Here is a 19,593-nt window from a genome sequence, read left to right as displayed (position 1 = left end):
ACTACAATGAGATAAATCACTAGACAGTCTGTTTGTGAGGTTGGCTGAGGGATAAATAATAGATTGGATACTGGGAAAATTTCCTGCTACTTTTAAAAATAATGCCATGGGATCTTTTATGCCCACCTGAGAGGGAAAGCAGGGTCTCAGTTTAACATGTCATCCGAAAGACAGCACCTCCGACAGTGCAGCACTCGCTCATTACTGCGCTGAAGTGTCAGCCTAGATTACGTGCTTAAGTTTCTGGAGTGGTACTTGAATCCACAGCATTCTGAATCAGAAGCGTGAGTGTTATTAACCGAGCTGCATCTGACACCTAAATTATAAATGGCCTGGGGCAGTTGGAGAGTTTCCAACGGATTCCTTGAGTGAGCTGTAAACCAGACTGGATTCTTATGCACTTTATTAGAGGCTGCTCCACCAGACAATTTTCTTCCACTTCCCCTCTGGGTCAAGTTGGGCCCTGACTAATATTGAAATGTAAAAATGCAACCCAAGATATTGACATGGTGTATTGGCATTGATCTAATTGGGGGAGGTCTGAACTCAGATGCTAGTGAGGCTCAGCATAAGGCATGTGATTGCCTATAATTTAGCACATGGTTGACAATAGCACTCGAAGAATGGTTATAACACAGAAGGAGGCCATTCAGCCTGTCCTGTCCATGCCAGTTCTCTGCAAGAGCAACTCAGCTAATCCCACTACTGTATCGTTTCCCTGTAGTCCTGCAATTTTTTTCTCCAGATAATTATCCAGTCCTTTCTTGAAAGCTACAGTTGAATCTGCCTTCACCACACTCTCGGGCAGTGCATTGCAGATACTAACCACTCGATGAGTAAAAATGTTGTTCCTCAAGTCACCTTTGGTTCTTTTGCCAATCACCTTAAATTAATGTCCTCTGGTTCTCGATCCTTTTGCCAATGGGAACAGTTTCTCCCTATCTTCTCTGTCCAGACCCCAAATGATTTTGAACACCTCTCTCAAATCTCCCCTCCCCAGCTTCTCCAATCTGTCCATTTAACTTAAATCCCTCATCCCTGGAACCGTTCTTGTAAATCTTTTCTAAACCCTCTCTCATGTTTTCACAGCCTTCCTAAAGTGTGGTGTCCAGAACTGGACGCAATACTCTAGTTGGGGCTAAACAATGTTTTATAAAGGTTTACCAAAACCTCCTTGCTTTTGTACTCTATGCCACTATTTATATAGCCCAGGGTCCCGTATGCCTTTTTAACCATCTTCTCAACTTGCCCTGCAACCTTCAATGATTTGTGCACACATACCCCCAAGTCTCTCTGCTCCTGCATCCCCTCTAGAGTTGTACCCCCTATTTTATACTGCCTCTTATTCTTCCTACCAAAATGAATCACTTCGTACTTCTGTGCATTAAATTTCATCTGCCACATGTCCGCCTGTTCCACCAGCTTGCCTACGTCCTCTTGAAGTTTTATCACTATGCTCCTCACAGTTCACAATACTTACGAGTTTTGTGTCACCTTCAAATTTTGAAACTCTGATGAGGGTAGTTTTGTCGGGGTCAGGGTGTGTTGTTGATCTTGGGTCACTGTGGTTAAGTCATGTTTGCCTTGAAATTGTCTTTGCTGATATTAGTGAATTAACACTTAACATGTTCATATAACATTCATATGCCTACTGTTCTAGTGCCGATGTTAATACCAAACTTATCAAGTGTTCATCTGTTAATATCGCCAGCAGAAATTTCTAAGCTGCTATTGAGCCAGACTAGAGAGAAAATTCAACTATGTAGCCACCATACATCTGAGGCCCTGGAATTCTGTGACATCTCTGAGGCTGTTTTCTGCAACAAATCTAGTCAAATTCTGAGAGACTTGGAATCTAGATTCTGCAGTATGTCTTTCATTTAGTTGTCATGTTTAAAAGGCATCTTACTGTTCGCTGCTGAGAATTCATTATTTAGCAGTTTACAGACTTTACTACTTAAAATCTAGTTGCTTTGCCTGACTTACCTTGGTGAGGAAGACAAAAATGGCTGGGGTGTGAGGGAGCAACAGCTTTTGTGTCTGGTACTGACTTCTGCAGCAATTCCTGTGGCTGTAGATTTGCAGAGCCCCAAAGACCTTGGTGATACCTTCTCCAAGAGTCCTCCAGGTGTAGGAAGTGTTGAATTATTTGCTGTGTCAAAATCCTGGAACTTACTCCCTCAGCACTATAGGAGTACCTACATCACATGGACTGCGGTGGCTCAAAGAGGCGGCTCACCGTTTTCTCGATGGCAACTTGGGGATGGGCAATAAACCCCAGCCTTGCTAGCGGTGTCCACATCCCGTGAATGAATAAATAAAAAATTCTGTTCTTCAGCATGCAACAGCTTTACACTGGGCAACACATCTACTCGACTGAGCTACCAAAATAATTAATTTGTCTTAATTGATCTGTGTGGGGAAAACAAAATTGTTGGTTAAATTGCACCTGCATCAAATTGATTGAGGTTTTTGTGCAAAAAAATGATGGGAAGAAGTGGAAAACCTTTTTAAAAAACAGTCTGTATTTTTCCATAACTAGTCTGAAGATTTTTTCAACCTGATTGAGGCCTTTGAAGGAAAACCCGTGAGGCTGATGGTTTATAACAGTGAGACAGATACCATTAGAGAAGTGATGGTTACACCCAATGGAGCCTGGGGAGGGGAAGGAAGGTATGTGCTGTTTGATTATTATGTAAATTTATTTATGGGTTGAATTGCCTACTCCTGTCCCTATGTTCCTATAAGCTGTTGCTTTATTGTTATTTGGTAGTACAGAACTTGAATATTGCTGAAAATAAAGACATGTTGTCGAAGCTTTTCGTCTTGCACTCATCAGGACAATCCGCAAGTATACCAATGTAAGGGAAAACAATTTTTTACTGTATGAGAAGAAAGTGCTGATTATTAGGCAAATGAATTCTGATTGGTAGAGGCATTGCCATGAAGAATGCACCAGTTTACGGTGACTGACAGTTAACTGCCAAGCTTTGTTTCAAATTTAAACCAGGCAGCTTGACTCTGATTGGTCTAGGCATTGCCATGAGGAATGAACCAGCGAATGGCTGTTACTTGTTTTTAGCTGAAACAGGCACAATGTTTGTACATGTTCTTTTTGTCTTCCAGTGCGCGCAAATGTGCCACACTGCGAGCTCTACTGCCAATCTTAAGTTGGTTGTCAGCGCAATTCTTAGCACACTGAGAATTATTTAGCAAATGTTGTCCAATCGCGGAATCATATCTAATGTTGGACACTGTGTTTTGAGTTTTGCAAGCACAGGCTGGTTGGGTACAACGTGTACCTTGCCTATTACGAACAGCGGAAGGGACATGTTGTTTGATAGGATCCGCCGGTCTTTGGGATGTGCGGCCTGTATACACAGCATCACACTGGCGTTGAAATTCATATATCACATTACTCATTTGTGCAATAGGCAGGACGTCTTTTTGGCTTGACGGCAGCATCCTTTTAGTGGCGAATACCACACGTGTTGCTACTGCATAGTAGCACCATGCAACTGCTACTATGAGCCTGTTGCTCAATATTTTGGGATACATTGCCCTTCCAGGGTAATTTGAGGTAGACTGGGCACTTTTCAGGACTGAAAATGACGGCCTTGGGCCCATTCATAAGTTTGCGTGATATACAGCGCGAAATGATCTGATCACAGTAGCCATTGTCACGCAGGATATCTTTGATTCGCCCTGTTTCAGCATCAAGCTTGCATGGTGAGCAGATGGCTCGAGCCCTATTTGAGGTTGCTGATAAGGCCAATCTTACAGTGCATGGAACTGTAAGAATCCCAACACATGTATTGACCAGTGAAGGTAGGTTTGCGGTAGATCGTGGTAGAGAACCCCTTAACAGATTTCTCAACTAGTTCGCAACGGGCAAGGTACAGGCTGTACCCAACCAGCCTCAGCTTGTAAAATTCAACCCACAGTGTCCAACATTAGATGTGATTCCGCGATTGGACAACATTTGCTAAGAATTACGCTGACAACCAATTTAAGATGGTCATTAGGGTTCGCAGTGTGGCGCATTTGCACGTACTGGAAGCTACATATATTAATACACAGGGCCCTGTTCTTTGCAGACAGAAAGAGCGCGTACAAACATTGTGTTAGTTTCAGCTAAACAAAATAAGTGACAGCCATTCCGCTGGTTCATTCCTCAGGGCAATGCCTTGGCCAGAGTCAAGCTGCCTGGCTTAAATTTGAAACAAAGCTTGGCAGTTAACTGTCAGTCACTGTAAACTGGTGCATTCTCCATGGCAACACCTCTACCAATCAGAGTTCACTTGCCAACCAATCAGCACTCTTCTCATGCAGTATAAAATTGTTCTTATTCCCTTACATTGGTATTCTTGCAGATTGTCCTGATGAGTACAAGACGAAATTCTTCGACAACATATCTCTATTTTCAGCAATACTCAAATTCTGTTGCTTTATGTTAAAGCACACTATCTGGGAATCTTGTGTGTGCCAGGTCTTCAGTGTGCTTGCAATGTATCTACCCCATTGTTCACTGTCAGTGACTGAAATGGACTGCTTTTGAGCAAGCTATTAACATCACCAGATTTGCCCCTTTGAAGTTCCTAGTCTCTGCTTACTTTGCTGGTAGACCAAAGAGGCAGAACTAGCCTTTAACAAATGTTGTGGCAAAGTTAGAGTGATTGTCTGAACCCTTCCAAAGTTTATTTTTAAAAAGAGTCCTCCAGCAACCAGGTGTCAGAGGCAGCGGGACGCTCAGCAACCATTTTAATTTTACTGCTTCCACCATCACTTTTTTCCCTCTGAGACCTGAAACATTAGCTCTGTTTCTCTTTCCAGAGATGCTGCCTAACCTGCTGAGTGTTTCCAACACTTTGTTTATCATCTTTTCTCTCATGTTAGTGATAGTGTAAGCCATGATTTCAACAACAGGAGGGACAAGCGCATGCTTGCTCAAATCCAAGAAGCCTCTGGCTAGCACGTACTTCTATACCGACAAGAACCTACCTGATTCACTCAGGAATTCACTCTAATTGCTTAGCTACTACCTCAATTCAAAAATTATGTGATCTATTTAACTTCATTTACCCAGTTAAATTGAATTTTGAACACTGTGAGCACCATCAGTTGCACTACCACACTTCTAACACAGTGTGGCCACTACCAGTTCCTGTAAACAAAACATTTTAATAATGAGACAGTTTAAATGAATGTTCATAAATAAAATGGAAAATGCTGGAAATACTCAGCAGGTCAGGTGACATCTGGTAAGAGGAAAGTGGGTTTAAGCTTCCAAATAATTTTCACGTTCAGATTTCTTTGCTACTGTCTCGATGGTGGGATCCTCTATTTAAAGGAACACTGTTGTAATGCGGAAAATACAGCAGCCAGTTATGTACAGCAATCTCCCACGATGAAAGCAAATGACCAGGTTATTTTTTTTTTTGGTGTTGGTTGAGTGATATTGACGAGGACTCCCTGTTCATCCTTGAAAATGCCCCTGGGGTATTTTACGCCCATCTGAGAGAGCAGACGGGCCTTTGTTTACTGTCTTATCCAAAAGACGACAACACCATCAGTCCGCACTGGACTGTGAGCCGAGAGTATTCAAATTTAATTTGCAAATCCAGCAAGTTCTTAAAAATAACAGGCAGGTTGAGACCAAGATGCAAATTGAGGTAAATGACGGAGTGGCATAAATTGACCAACAAGGTTCTAGCGATTCACAAATTGTGGCTTATTTCTTCACCTGAACTTTTTCTGGCCAATTTGTGCAATACTAACGGCATGTGTCGTGAACTCAGCATTATTTTTTCCAGCAAGATTTGAGCCAATATGTTATCATGCATTTTCCTCAACTGGTCGGCCAGTCAGTTGTAACAATACAAGTTAGTCACAGATAACCTCTGACCTCAGCACCTTGTGTAAGACCGAGACCAAAAAAAGACAGTCTTTTGGGGCCATTGTAGAACGAAAGAAACTGCTTCTGGGCTATTTGCCTCAATTGAATGACTCAAGCTGTTTGCCATCGTCACCCTAGAGTGAGGCTTGAATCGATGACCACCTCATTCAGATGTAGCACTGAGCCACAGCTGGGAAGAAACATTTGACCAGGGTTGCTGTTCCTAATCATTGTCTAGTTACCCTTAACTCTGCTGGAATATGCCTGAGTGTTGAGGCCAGATGAACAGTAACGAACTTTGGTCGGATGAGGCCCATGGTTGGAGAACCTGCTGACCTTTGCTGATGAGTGACCTCTCATGAATAGAGGTCATGTGGTTGAGGTACTGGAGGACTGCACTGGCAGAACCGATATAATGGTACCCCAGCTAAGAGTTGGTACCTGAAGGAGAGCTTGAGAAACCTGGGAGGTGAGCCAGAAGATTCTTTTTGATGCAAACCATGCAAGTCACGTGCAGCTGATCAGCTGTTACATTGCTAATTGTGCCAACAAGTGCTGCGCTTGTAATTGATCAGATTTCCCAACTGCCTTTTTCATGAAGACAGAACCTGTTTAGTATCAGAGTGAAGTTTGAATTGATGGAGAAATTTGAATTCAATTAATAAATCTGGAATTAAAAAGCTAGTCTAATTATGACCATGAAACCATTGTCGATTGTTGTACAAACCCATCTAGTTCACTAATGTCCTTTAGGGAAGGAAATCTGCCGTCCTTACCTGGTCTGGCCTACATGTGACTCCAGACCCACAGCAATGTGGTTGACTCTTAAAATGTCCTTTGAAATGGTCTAGCAAGCCACTCAGTTCAAGGATGGGCAATAAATGCTGGCCTAGCCAGCGATGCCCACATCCCACAGAAAAGAACGAATAAAATCAGAGTGAATATATACTACTGTGTCAGCCAATGAATTAAGAGGCAGAGTAGGATGTGTGGTTTTAATTTAGTTTCCAAACTCAAGACTGAAACTACAGTGAACAGCAGGGTTATTTCTCCAGCAAAATGGAGCGTGTAAAATCAAATCAATCCCAGTCACTTCCAGCAGTGTCGTCTCCGGGAGTATTGACGGGAGAATTATTCAATCATCTCCATTCTGGCTGGGACTTGTGGTGTCACTCTATACAGCCTCGTTAATATGTGTATTGTGCTAATTTTAGAAAGGTTCCACCATGTTCACCTTGCATGTTTCTCATTTTCAGCTTGGGTTGTGGCATCGGCTTTGGCTATTTGCACAGAATCCCCTTTCGTCCTGCAGTAACTAAGAAAAAGGTTGAGATTCCAGCACCGCCTGTAGCAAGCACACCACCTGTGGCAAGCACCCTACCCGTGGAAAGCACCCTACCCGTGGAAAGCACCCCACCGCAGAACCCAGAAAAGGGATACACGGAGGTGGGTAACCACTAGTTCGCGAGGCAAACTGACCCCAATCTTAAAACAAAACTCTGCACAATTAACGCATTTATCAGTCAACCCAATTCTCGGTCATTTGCTATCAAAATATTTCTTCATGCTATTTCAGATTTTTTTTTACACTCTGATGTGCTGCAGGACGATTCAGTTTGCTTCTGTTAGCATCTGCTCATCCTTGATGGGAAACTAAGCACATCCTTCGCTGCTGCTCTGCTCCCTGAGTTCTTAATGTGTTTATAAGAAATTACTGGCGTAAACAGATCCTTTCTTTAAAAAACAAAATCTATGACTCTGCATTTTCCCCTTAACTTTGATGGAACAAGAAGCTTGCTGTTCAGTATAAAAATGTGAAAAGTGCCGTTGACTTTTAAATTCCATACAGTACTTGTTTAAAAACAGCTGGGGGAGCCAAAAGCTTGACCATTGTAAATGATTACAGTGAGTCTTACCAGATACACTGTATAACTTCACCAGATACATAAATATATGAAGCTTAGAAACTCACCAGTAACACATTTGTATCAAATGTATAAATTTATTAGATACATATTGGTATAAAGCTCATAATTTTACCAGATACACACAATCTAAACTAGATACACTTTATATGCAGTTTGTTAACTTTAGGAAAAAATGCTTTATATTGCAGTTTTACTTTTTGTTCATCCTCTCCCCTCCTTTCCTCTGTTGAAGGTGCCAACTTCTTGCTGGATTATGTTTTTCACAGGTTCCAGTTCATAAAATCATAGAACAGTACAGCACAGAAGGAGGCCATTGGGTCCATCGAGTCTGTGACAACTTTTTCAAAGAGCAATATAGTTAGTCCCACCCCCTGGCTCTTCTCCCATATCCCTGCAATTTTTTCTCCTGCAAGTATTTATCCAGTTTCCTTTTGAAAGCTACTATTAAATCTGTTCCCACCACCCTATCCGTGCATTCAAAATTCGAACCACTCGTTGCATACAAAAGTTTTTCCTCATGTCGGCTGTGATTCTTTTGCCAATCACCTTAACTCTGTGTCCCCTAGTTAACGCCCTTCAACTATTGGAAGCAGTTTTTCTTTATTTACTCTTTTATTTAAACTTTTTGTAATTTTAACACCTCTAGTGAATCTCCTCTTGGTCTTCTCTGCTCTTAGGAGAACAACCCCAGCTTCTCTAGTCTCTCCATGTAGTCCCTCATCCCTGGAACCATTCCAGTAAATCTCTTCTGTAGCCTCTCAAAAGCCTTTGCGTCCTTCCTAAAGTGTGGTGCCCAGAACTGGACACAGTATTCCAGCTGGGGCTGAACTAGTGTTTTATAGGTTCAGCATAAACTTTTGTATGTCTGCCTCTATTTTTTAAATCCAGGATCTCATATGCTTTATTAAGTGACTTGTTAACCTGTCCTGCCATCTTCAAAGATTTGTGCACTAACACCGCCAGTTTAGCTTGTATTGTTTTTCTTCATTCTTCCCATCAAAATGTATCACCTCGCACTTTTCTACGTTTAATTTCATCTGCCACCTGTCTGCTCATTCTACCAGCTTATCCTAAGGAATATTGATATCTACCTCACTGCCTGCTACATTTACAACTTTTGTGTCACCTGCAGATTTTGAAATTGTTTTCCTGTACCTGCAAGTCCAAGTCATTAAAGTACATCAAAAACAGCAGTAGTCCTAGTACTGAACCCTGGGGAATACCACTGTATACCTCCCTCCATTCCAGAAACAGCCATTCACCAGAACTCTGATTTTATCTCTTAGCTGATTTTATATCCATGCTGCTAATGACAATCTCTGAATAAAAAGTAGGCCATTTAGGACTGAAATGAGGAATTTCTTCACTCAGAGGGTGGTGAATCTTTGGAATTCTCTACTGTAGGGGGCTGTGGAGGCTCAGTCATTGAGTATATTCAAGACCGAGATCAATAGATTTCTAGATATTAAAAGATATCAAGGGATGTGGGGGATAGTGCGGGAAAATGGTGTTGAGTTAGATCAGCCTTGATTGATCTAGTTGAATGGCGGAGCAGGTTCAAGGGGACAAATGGCCTACTCCTTCTATTTCCTATGTTCCTATGTTAATGCCCCTTTTATCCACTGGATTCAATTCTGCTAACTAGCCTATTGTATGGTACTTCAATTAATTTTTAAAGTCCATATACACAACACCAGCTGCACAGCCCTCATCCATCCTCTTTGCTACCTCACCAAAAAACTCAAATCAAGTTAGTCAAACATGATTTGCAGTTAAGAAACTTGTGCTGGTTCTCCTGTCCTCTAGCACCTTGCCCAAGTCACCATTATTCGTGTGTGAGTTCAGACAGTGATTGCTGGCAGGCGATTTGACCATGGGTACAAAATTGGCCGAGGGACAGAAAACGGATTAGGTATGAATAGTTGTTTTTCAGACTGGAGAAAGGTATATAGTGGGGTTCCCAGGGGTCAGTGTTGGGTCCCCCACTTTTCATGATATATATTAATGACCTAGACTTAGGTGTACAGGGCATAATTTCAAAATTTGCAGATGACACAAAACTTGGGAGTATTGTAAACTGTGAGGAGGATAATGATAATCCTCAAGAGGACATAGGCTGGTGGAATGGGCGGACAAGTGGCAGCTTAAATTTAACGCAGAAAAGTTTGAAGTGATTTATTTTTGTAGAAAGAATGAGGAGTTGCAATATAAGTTAAAGGGTACAATTCTAAAGGGGATGCAGGAGCAGAGGGACCTAGGGGATACATGCACGAATCATTGAAGGTGGCAGGGCAGGTTTATAAAATGGTTAATAAAGCGTATGGAATGCTGGGCCTTTTAAATAGGTGCATAGGATACAAAAACAAAGAAGTTAATGATAAACCTGTATAAAACACTGGTTTGGCCTTTACTGGAGTATCGTGTCCAGTTCTGGGCACCATACTTCTGGAAGGATGTTAAGACATTAGGGAAGGTGTGGAAAAGATTCACGAGAATGGTTCCAGGGATGAGGAATTTCAGTTACGTGGATAGAGTATTCTGTTCTGCTTGAAGAGAAGATTAATAAGAGATTTGATAGAGGTGTTCAAAGTCATGAGGAATCTGGACAGAGTAGATAGGGCAAACTGTTCTCATTGGCCGAAGGATCTGAGGGCAAGAGAAGCAACAGCAACATGAGGGAACTTTTTTTTTACACAGCAAATGATTAGGATCTGGAAGGCACTGCCTTTTTTAGTATTCTGTCATGGGATGTGGGCATTGCTGGCAAGGCCAGCATTTGTTGCCCATTCCTAATTACCCTTGAACTGAATGGCCATTTCAGAGTCAAGCACATTGCTGTGGGTCTGGAGTCACATGTAGGCCAGACCAGATAAGACTGGCAGATTTCCTTCTCCAAAGGATATTCGTGAACCGGATGGATTTTTATGACAATCGGTGATGGTTTCATGGCACCATTACGGAGACTAGCTTTCAATTCCAGATTTTTTTATTAATCAATTGAATTTATTGATTAATTGAATTCAATTCCACCAGCTGTCTTGGTGGAATTTGAATCCATATCTCTTTGGGCATTATCCTAGCTCTCTGGATTACTAGTTTAGTGACATGCTGCCGTCTCCTGCTTGTTCACCTAAAGGTGTGGTGTAGGCAGATTCATTCGAGGCCTTCAAAAAAGAACTGGTTAATCATCTGAAGACAAAAAAATTGCAGGGCTATGGGGAAAAGGCGGGGGAGCTGAACCAGGTGAGTTGCTCTTGCAGGGAGCCAGGATGGGCCAGATGGCCACCACCTGTGCCGTAACCATTCCCCCCCCACACCCCAGTAATACTGAGGCCAGTTGCAGCATCCATTCCAGCATTCAGCCGAGATCAGCTAATGTAGCACAGATCAATACTCAATTCAGTAGTCAATGTGTGAAACCTTCTGGTCTTTGTAGCATTAGTTATGTGTGACTTCACCAATTGAATGATTGGAAATAAAAACATTCAGCAGGCCAGGCAGCACCTGTGGAGAGAGGAATAATGTTAATGTTTGAGGTCGATGAACTGAGTCATAGGGAAGTTCAATATTTATGGTTACTTTAAATTAGACACATTTTCGTACTGCTTAATTTGGCTACATTACCAGATCAATCAATAAACCCAATCTGGGAAAAGTACATTCTTACTATACTCCAAAATAGTCCAATTTTCAATTTTTCTTTTATAAAAAAAAAACTCAGGATTATTGTAGCAGCTTTGAAAAATTATTCATTTGCAGTATCTCCAGTTTGACCTGCCAAAGGTAGTGCTCACTATTAAATACAGGTTGAAATCACCCTGCAACATATGTTTGTGCTTATTCACCAGGCACCTTTAGTAGCTCCCAGCTCGCCAACTGACGGAAGGAGTGAGAGTCCAGATTTGGAGCAGGGACTGGCAAACCTGACAATGGAAAGCTCGCTTCTCCCTCCCCCTATTCAACGTGTCATGGACCCAGGTACCTGGACATTTTTACATTCTTTTTGTTGCACTTGAATATTTAAAACCGAAGAAACAGCTGTCTGGTAGCCATTAAGGTTCTCTGCAATGACGCTTTAACATGTAACAAAATAGGTTCACAGCTGGTCATGTTGGAATTGAACACTTCACGAGGATCACCATTAGGGCAATCTTGAGGTTGTGCACTGTTGTCTACTAAATGTTCATGGATGTCTAGGCATGATGGTACAATGAAAGTATTATGTTTTAGATTATTTTAATGTAATTTCCTGTGGTATAGACATTGGAGCTTTGGTATTGAGGGTATTGGATTTTAGGACCAATTAGGTGGGCTACAATGTTTATTCCGGTCCTGCACTATCCAGAACTCTTAATATGCTGTGTGTCATTTAGAAAAAAAATCATCGGTGATTGCTGACTTCAGAAAGGCAGCACAGCTCATTGGGAACGTAAGATCCACATCTATGATTTCTCAAGTGGCGTGTTCCATGCAGTGTCTGATTGGGACCGACAGAAATTTTCAAATTTAGAACCACCATTAAGATTGTGCAGATAATTTTTATAGATGACTAAAATAAAACTGTAACACACTGTACATAATGCCCTGACCATTTTGAATAACTTTTTCAAGCCATCGTGCTTACTGAAGTTCTGAAGAAAATGAAGTAAAAGTTCTCTTTGAATTCTGTGGTGTTTTAGCTTGGTTTGGAGATGGTGATGAGATTCTGTAAGTCAGACCATCTGGCTGATAACCAAAATGATTGTGCATGCTAATGCTACACATTTTAGCACTTGTTTTTTGAGGGGTTTGTTTCTAAAAATTGTAGAAGGGCTTGTGAATAGAATTTCAAAGGCTTTCAGTTAAAACAAGGTTGTGTGGCTGCAGTTATGTTGCACTGTATAGAGTTCTCAGCAGGTGCAGATAAGAGACATGATTTAATTTGTCTTTTATACTCAAACAGGTTTTCCACCTGGATCCACAGACATTCCTGAAACTCCTGACTTGTCCAAGGTATTGAATATATCGGTGTCCTCATCCTCCTCGTCTACCTTTAACACGACCGAGAGAAATACTGGAACGGATGGAGTCCTCACCAATGAAGAAGTTGATCTCCACTCTGGTAAGTGTAGCGGCAGTCAACTCTTTATTGCGTTCCCTCGATTTTCTCCCCTCCTGCTGGACCATGCTTCCACAGGCACTGGCTGCCCTATGGTGTCTCATCTAGGTGGCTGTTCTTCATGTGCGGGTCCATGCAGCGAGTATTGGCAGGCTATTCACCCAGAGTGATCACAGTTATCATCGACCTGATCCTGCTCTCTCCACTTCCCAGCAAGAGTCACGAAAATGATCAAATGATCTTTTTAAAAATTTCTATGTATACTATTTGCTGCAAAATGATTTTTCAAAAGTCATCAAAATTTAATTCCTAATTTTGAGTGAACAGTTTTACTCTACTTTGTAATTATAATGACAGTCCATGATATGCACAGGGAGTGTTTATAAAATGTAGTTTTTTTTGTTTTTGTTTCCTAAACTATATTTTAAATCTGGCAGACATGAGGCGCCAGTTGCAGTGCCTAGCAGAATAATTCCACAAATTTACTGCTCCCTAGTTCTTCAATCTAGCTGTCTATCAAATTGCATCAAGTTTCCAGCGGTTATGATTGAAAAGGTATTAGCTACTCATTGGTTGCTTTTAAACAAATCTAATGCAGGGAAGATGAAGAATTCAATGCAGAACATTAATTCCATCTGTAAGGAGTGAATTTATATGACTGACTTACAATGAATGTTTATGTGAATGTGTGCCTTTTTTTAAATAGACCAGGCTAATGCAGCTGTGTCTGAGGATCTAAATTCTGTCAGTACTGTGCTGCATGCTGCTTCATCAGCGGAGCAAGGCCTGGATCAGGATCTTTCCTCAATCTCTGACTTGACTGCCCCGTCACCTCCCACCTCCACTGAAGCATCACCAGCGGGGCACATGGATATTGACTACACGGAGTCGTCACCAGAGGATCTCAAAGAGCGCCCGCCGCAAGACGAAAACAACCTTCTGTGATTCCTCCGTGACAAACAAAGCAAAAGGATTGTTGGGTTGAAGAGAGCACGGAGACGGCAAGCAGCAGCGAGTGAGATTCCCCTCGTGTCCGAAAGCTTTATCTGAGTTTACTTTTAATTTATCTAACTCCATTGATAAATGTCTTATGAAATGCAAGCAGTTGTATGTTGAGGTTTCTTTGCTCCTTGTCTGAAGGTAACATTACGCTGACTGTTTTATAGTTTTTGTCACATTACAGGTTATCTGTTGTTACCTATTCAGCTGGATAGTGGAAGCAGTAAGGAGGTATTTCAGTGATAATATTTTCACGATTGTATCAGCTGGCTGCTAAAGTTCTGATGACAGGCCTACCTTTATAAAATATAATTATATAGTAATTCTTGAAAAATAAAGAATTAATACAGCCTGACCTTCATGAAGAGGGTGGTTGGAAGGTTCAAATTGATGTTTTGGGAAAGCTATAAGATTTTAATTAGATTCCAACCAAAATATATTTTAAGCATCTTTTTGGGTGTATTTTTCTGAGTGTACAACACTACTGTGCCAACACAAGATTAGTACTGTCAGACTCCTGGGTGGAATGGGAGTTTGAAACAATAGACACTATCTCAAAGATTGAAGGACTTCAGGAGCTTTGCAATCAAATTGTATGACTTCATTTGAACCCTTTGTATTAAGTCACTCGCTTTTATTCTGCCACATATAAACTAAATGCGAGTGCAGGCAGTTCAATATCATATTGCTCAGATTGAAATAATGTCAATGATTCTTAAGGGCAATTAGGGATGGGCAATATATGCTGGCCTTGCCAGCAATGCTCACATCCCATTAACAAATATTTTAAAAAGTTACCATTTGGAAATGTTTTTTTGCATCTAATATTGGACTGGAATTGCAGAGTGAGGTGATGGGTAAGCAACTGTACATGCATGCAGGTAGTGAGTTGAAGCATGCAAAGTGTAAGTTGGTATTAGGGTACTAGCTTTCATCCACAGTTCTGGGGTTTCAGTGATTTTTCTTAATGAACTCAGTATCTCGGGTTTGCAACTTTTTTTCCCCCTTCCCATAAATAAAAATGCAGCTCTGGGTTGTTGCAAGGGACTAGGAACCTTGAACCTAAGCTATTAGTGAAAAAGAAAAACTCAGATGTGTAGAAAATCAACATCCATTGATCCTGGATCAATGACACAACAACTCCTCACTCCCCAGGTGCCCCGAGCTAGTGCAGCTAAAATAGCTTCATGGGGATCGCGCTGTCTGTCTGTCTCTCCTTTATGTGCACGCACATACAATTTGCTGATTGTTGTGGAGTTGCTGGAAAGAAAACCTGTAAATTAATAACCCTCATTTATACTTCTGTGTTTTGCATCCCAGTTCTGTGTCACTCAGCTTTATGTGCATATGTTATCTCTTATTTTTCATTGACTACATCATCAAACTGTTAGCTGGTTGCCACCTTAAAGGCTGCAAAGAAAATGGCAAACAATTGATTTTGTACAGACTTTCCTCTACTGTCGGTTGAGAAATCTCAAATCTATGCAACAATAGTTACCTTACTTTCTGGAAACATTTTCTGCTTTTTTCCATGGAGAGCCAGCACAGGCTCAAAGGGTTAAATGGCCTCCTCCTGTGCTGTATGACTCCTCCCCTTTTCTGAAGACACTGACTCTTACTGAGGTATAGTTCCTTAAGGGACTGGCCAGTCATTGCGCAAGTGTCCGTAAGCTATCTGAGCTTGGCGGGAATCATAGTCACGCCCAATTCTGTGTTCACCTGATGTCTTCATGCATGTAGTTTCCAACAAGCGTCACCAAATCATCAAGAATAGGAATTTTTTTCACATATTGCCACCACGCCACTCATTCTGCTGCATTCTGGTCCATTTAAGCCAAAGACTAAAGAGTCTTCTGCCTCTTTTTTAGCCTGTTCAAAACAGTGTTTATTTGCAGGCAACATTGATGACTACCAATTGTTTAACTAGCATAAACATAAATAATAGAGATAATTTAGTTTTTGCAGAGTTAATTTTGTACAATCTAACACTATAAAACATGCCTTATGTAGCAGTTTCACTAGTTGAAACACTGAGTTATAATACTGCTTTGCAGGTGCATAGCAAAGCACAAAGGCATCAGCGTATACTGTAACTTGGTATGCTATCTGGTACTTGTCAGTTAATGAAGGGTTTGGAAGATTTTTTTTATTGCTTTTCCTAGCGGCATACAAGGTAACGAATGGATGACTGAAAATGTAATAATGGGTGTGATCCTTAGTGGCTAATGCTTTAATCAGGTTATGATGCTGGTAATTTTTCTGTTTGCACAATTTCTATGTAATGTTTCCTTTTAAGTAGGATTTTTTCCTTCCTAATCTCTACTTATGTCAGTGGACCTTATTTGGTCTATTTGGCACTCAAGTTAGGGATATTGATTAAGCAATAGCCCTTAAATAGGGGGGAATTTTAATAAAAGTCATGTTTGTGTTGCTGGGGGAATAACGTTTTGAATAAACACTGTTGCACATCAAATGCATCATGGACAAGCCACACACCTAACTGTCGGAATACATGTGTAGTCAAAATGGAATCTCATGACAGAGCTCGAAGGATGACATACTTTGTACCTTACAAAGGTGCTGAGATAACTCGTACTTACTTTCTGAAGTTTGTATTAAGACTGCCCTTGGCCAGTTTTATCACTTACCACGCTCGCACATGTCCCCGTTATCTTGTGGTTAGTTGTGCCTCTTTTTGAGCACACAACTACATGTGCTTACTGTGTTTTCCCATGGGCTTGGTGAAAGGCCAGTGCCAAGGTGTACAATTATGCAATTAATAGGAAAACTTGCTAAAGTTGGAAATGCAGAAGGTGCTTGATCATCACGGTTACACCCAAAATGTGTTGACCATCATCCTCTTCAAGATGCTGAATGCCTGTTTTCTAACATTTTGAAGGTATTAACAGATGTTACTTTTATATCAAGTAAGTTTTTTTTTAAATGCATAAAATGCACGTTTCCTAAAATGCTTGTTCTTCAGTTGTATATTTCCCGATTATCTGGTTCTTAAATGTGAATTTTAGTCGTCACATTGAGTCAACAGGTGAAACCATGCTGGCATACTAGGCCCACCTGTGACTTTAAATTCGTTCAATACAGCTTCATGTTGAGAAGAATTTTGTCACGCCTGTATCTTCAGTGTTTTACTAAGTTGCAGCTTTCCACATGGTTGCAGAATAAAAACTAAGATATGGCTATCTGGCCCTCAAAAAAACATGTGCCACTGACTACCATTCAGTGTGTAGAGCCCTTTTAATAGTGTGAAGAGCTGCAGCACCAGGTTTATTTTGTAGAATTGAGGTCCAGTCCAATTTACACATCTTAAATAAAGTGTTTTCATATAGATAGGTGATACTTTTCATATATAATCTGTACATAAATGTAATTTTGATGGGTCATGAGAAGCTTATGAAAAGGTGAACGTTGACAAAGGGAATTTATTTTTTGAAAATTATATGGTTGTATGTTGGAAGATGGGCCAATGAATGGTGTATGTAATGTTTTTTCTTAAAACATTAAAGTATTTAATTTGGGTGCATCACTTTTAATCATTCTAGTTTGAGTTCAGACTCTAGTTCACTGACATGGAGAGGTTGTTCCCAGAGACTGGTCTTTCAGTAAAGTAATACAGGCTTGAGATATTCAGGCAGCTGAATTGGCGTCTTGCTTGCACCACTAATGGCATTCACTCTGAATATGCGAGTTGCTTCACGAGATGCATTCACTTTGTAAAAGCAATTCCAGTTGATAGTTTATTGAGTCAAGGAACTCTTGGCTACATTGAGAAAGGCCATATTTCAAATTTCCCAGACTTCATTACAACTTCATGGAAAGCAGATGAACACCAAGCTTTACCATAATGATGGGCCTAAGCATCATCAGCAGAAGCCACTACCATTCACATGCATAAACAACGAATTCTTGAGTATTTTTAAAGGAAAAGTAAATTTGAAGCAGAGAAAGATACAGGTCAATGGGATGTTTGGGATTTTTCTAGTGGAAAGTGGACAACTACATGATGAATCTTCCTTTGCTATGAATTTTTGTAGTTCTATGGGGATAGAACATTGGGCAAGAAATAAACTCTACTTAGTAATATAAAACATGCTCTGGAGTTTTCTGAGAAAGAATGCGGTCATTAAATGCTATCTGATCTCCATGTAACACCTAACTGACATTTGGAGCAGTCATGATCACTACACTATGCAATATTTGAGTGCAACTTAGATTCTGTAAACTATGCTAAAGTAAGGATGCATAAGTTTTTAAAAAATTATCAACAATTATTGCTGTGTCTTCATTGTCGCTGGGTAAAAATCCTGGAACTCCCTCCCTAACAGCACAGTGAGCATACTTTCAGCACATGAGCTGTAGCGGTTCAAGATGGTGACTTAACCACCATCTTAGGGGCAATTGGGGATGGGCAATAAATACTGGCCTTGCCAGTGAAGCCCACTTCCCATGATGGAATTTTTAAAAAATGTTGAGCAGATCATTGGATGGGGAGGGATGAAGAGACAAAGATGCAAAGTGGGAGAATGGGCCTGGGCTGCATACTGCATGGTTGCTAGTTCCAAAGTGACATTGGTAGAGATAAAGGTGCAGTTTAATCTCTTCCTTGCACTCAGATGGAGTGTGGTTTGTAGCGTAGTGGGACGTGGAGGAGGACAAAACCATGGAAATTCAATGCCAACTTTTATAAGCAATCAAACTGCGGAGTAATTTGAAACTAATTTTCCATAGAAGTTATAATTGTATAATAAAACTACCTGCCACTTTTGCTCAGAGTAGAGGATGGGAGATGTGACCAATTCATCAATGAAGGGAGTTCTGCGTTTAGGCCCCAAGATATGTTTGGGTGGGGGGGAAGTGGCGGGAGCTCAATATCTAACTGCTCGATTGGATCCTGATACCAATATACATTAACGATATAGGCGTATTGAGGCACTGAACTGATTGAGAGATGGTCGTAGGCTGAGGTGGTTATTCTGGCACATCTGGATCCCCATGATTGCTGCTAATGCAGACACTTATGCACCTCAGAAGCTGACACCACCTCCATAATGTCAAAGTACTTTCAAGTTATATGAAAATAAAAAGACTTGCATTTACATAGCACCTTTCACAACCTCAGGTTTAATGTCCCATCTGGAAGATGGAACCTACTGACAGTGCAGCACCCCCTCAGTACAGCACTGAGGTGGTAGCCCGGAAAATTGCAAAGCCCACTGTAAATAACAGGTTTATGATTTTATTACAGATAGCACAGAAGCATTCTATAGCAGCTTTAGAATAGTAAAATGTCTCAAGGCGCTTCACAGGAGCGTTATCAAATAAAATTTGACACTGAGCATTGTAAGATATTAGGATAGATATCAGTGAGATGGGGCTGCCTGCTTCTCACAGCGGAGTGTTTATCGTGATATTTGATAATGACACCCGTAAATCATTTTACACTTCCAGATGGGACCTTCAATACTGCCATAGCAGAAAATGATGTTTCACAAATGTTTCCATCTTTCCTGGAACTCTATATTTGAATCCCTCCAATCAGGTTTCCGCTCCTGCCACAGTACCAAAACAGCTCTTATCAAAGTCACAACACCCTTTGTGTCTGTGACAAAGGTAAACATTCCTTTCTCATCCATCTAGACCTGTCTGTAGCCTTT

At 40.9% G+C, this 19,593-nt stretch overlaps 1 protein-coding gene across 1 annotated transcript in view; it reads left to right on the top strand.

The window, feature by feature from the left end:
• Positions 1-17,460, top strand: part of LOC137350545 (Golgi reassembly-stacking protein 1-like) — a 35,019-nt gene extending 17,559 nt beyond the window's left edge. Inside the window, 6 exon segments of the mRNA XM_068015207.1 lie at positions 2,543-2,673; positions 7,153-7,342; positions 11,673-11,802; positions 12,767-12,925; positions 13,629-13,861; positions 13,863-17,460. Coding sequence (XP_067871308.1) covers positions 2,543-2,673; positions 7,153-7,342; positions 11,673-11,802; positions 12,767-12,925; positions 13,629-13,861; positions 13,863-13,907 — 888 coding nt within the window. The 3' untranslated portion in view covers positions 13,908-17,460.
• The last annotated feature ends 2,133 nt before the right edge of the window (positions 17,461-19,593 follow it).

Source organism: Heterodontus francisci, chromosome 2, assembly GCF_036365525.1.
Source record: "Heterodontus francisci isolate sHetFra1 chromosome 2, sHetFra1.hap1, whole genome shotgun sequence".
Classification (NCBI taxonomy): Eukaryota; Metazoa; Chordata; class Chondrichthyes; order Heterodontiformes; family Heterodontidae; genus Heterodontus; species Heterodontus francisci.
Note: the sequence above shows the minus strand (reverse complement) of the source record. Positions and strands in the feature narration are given on the sequence as shown.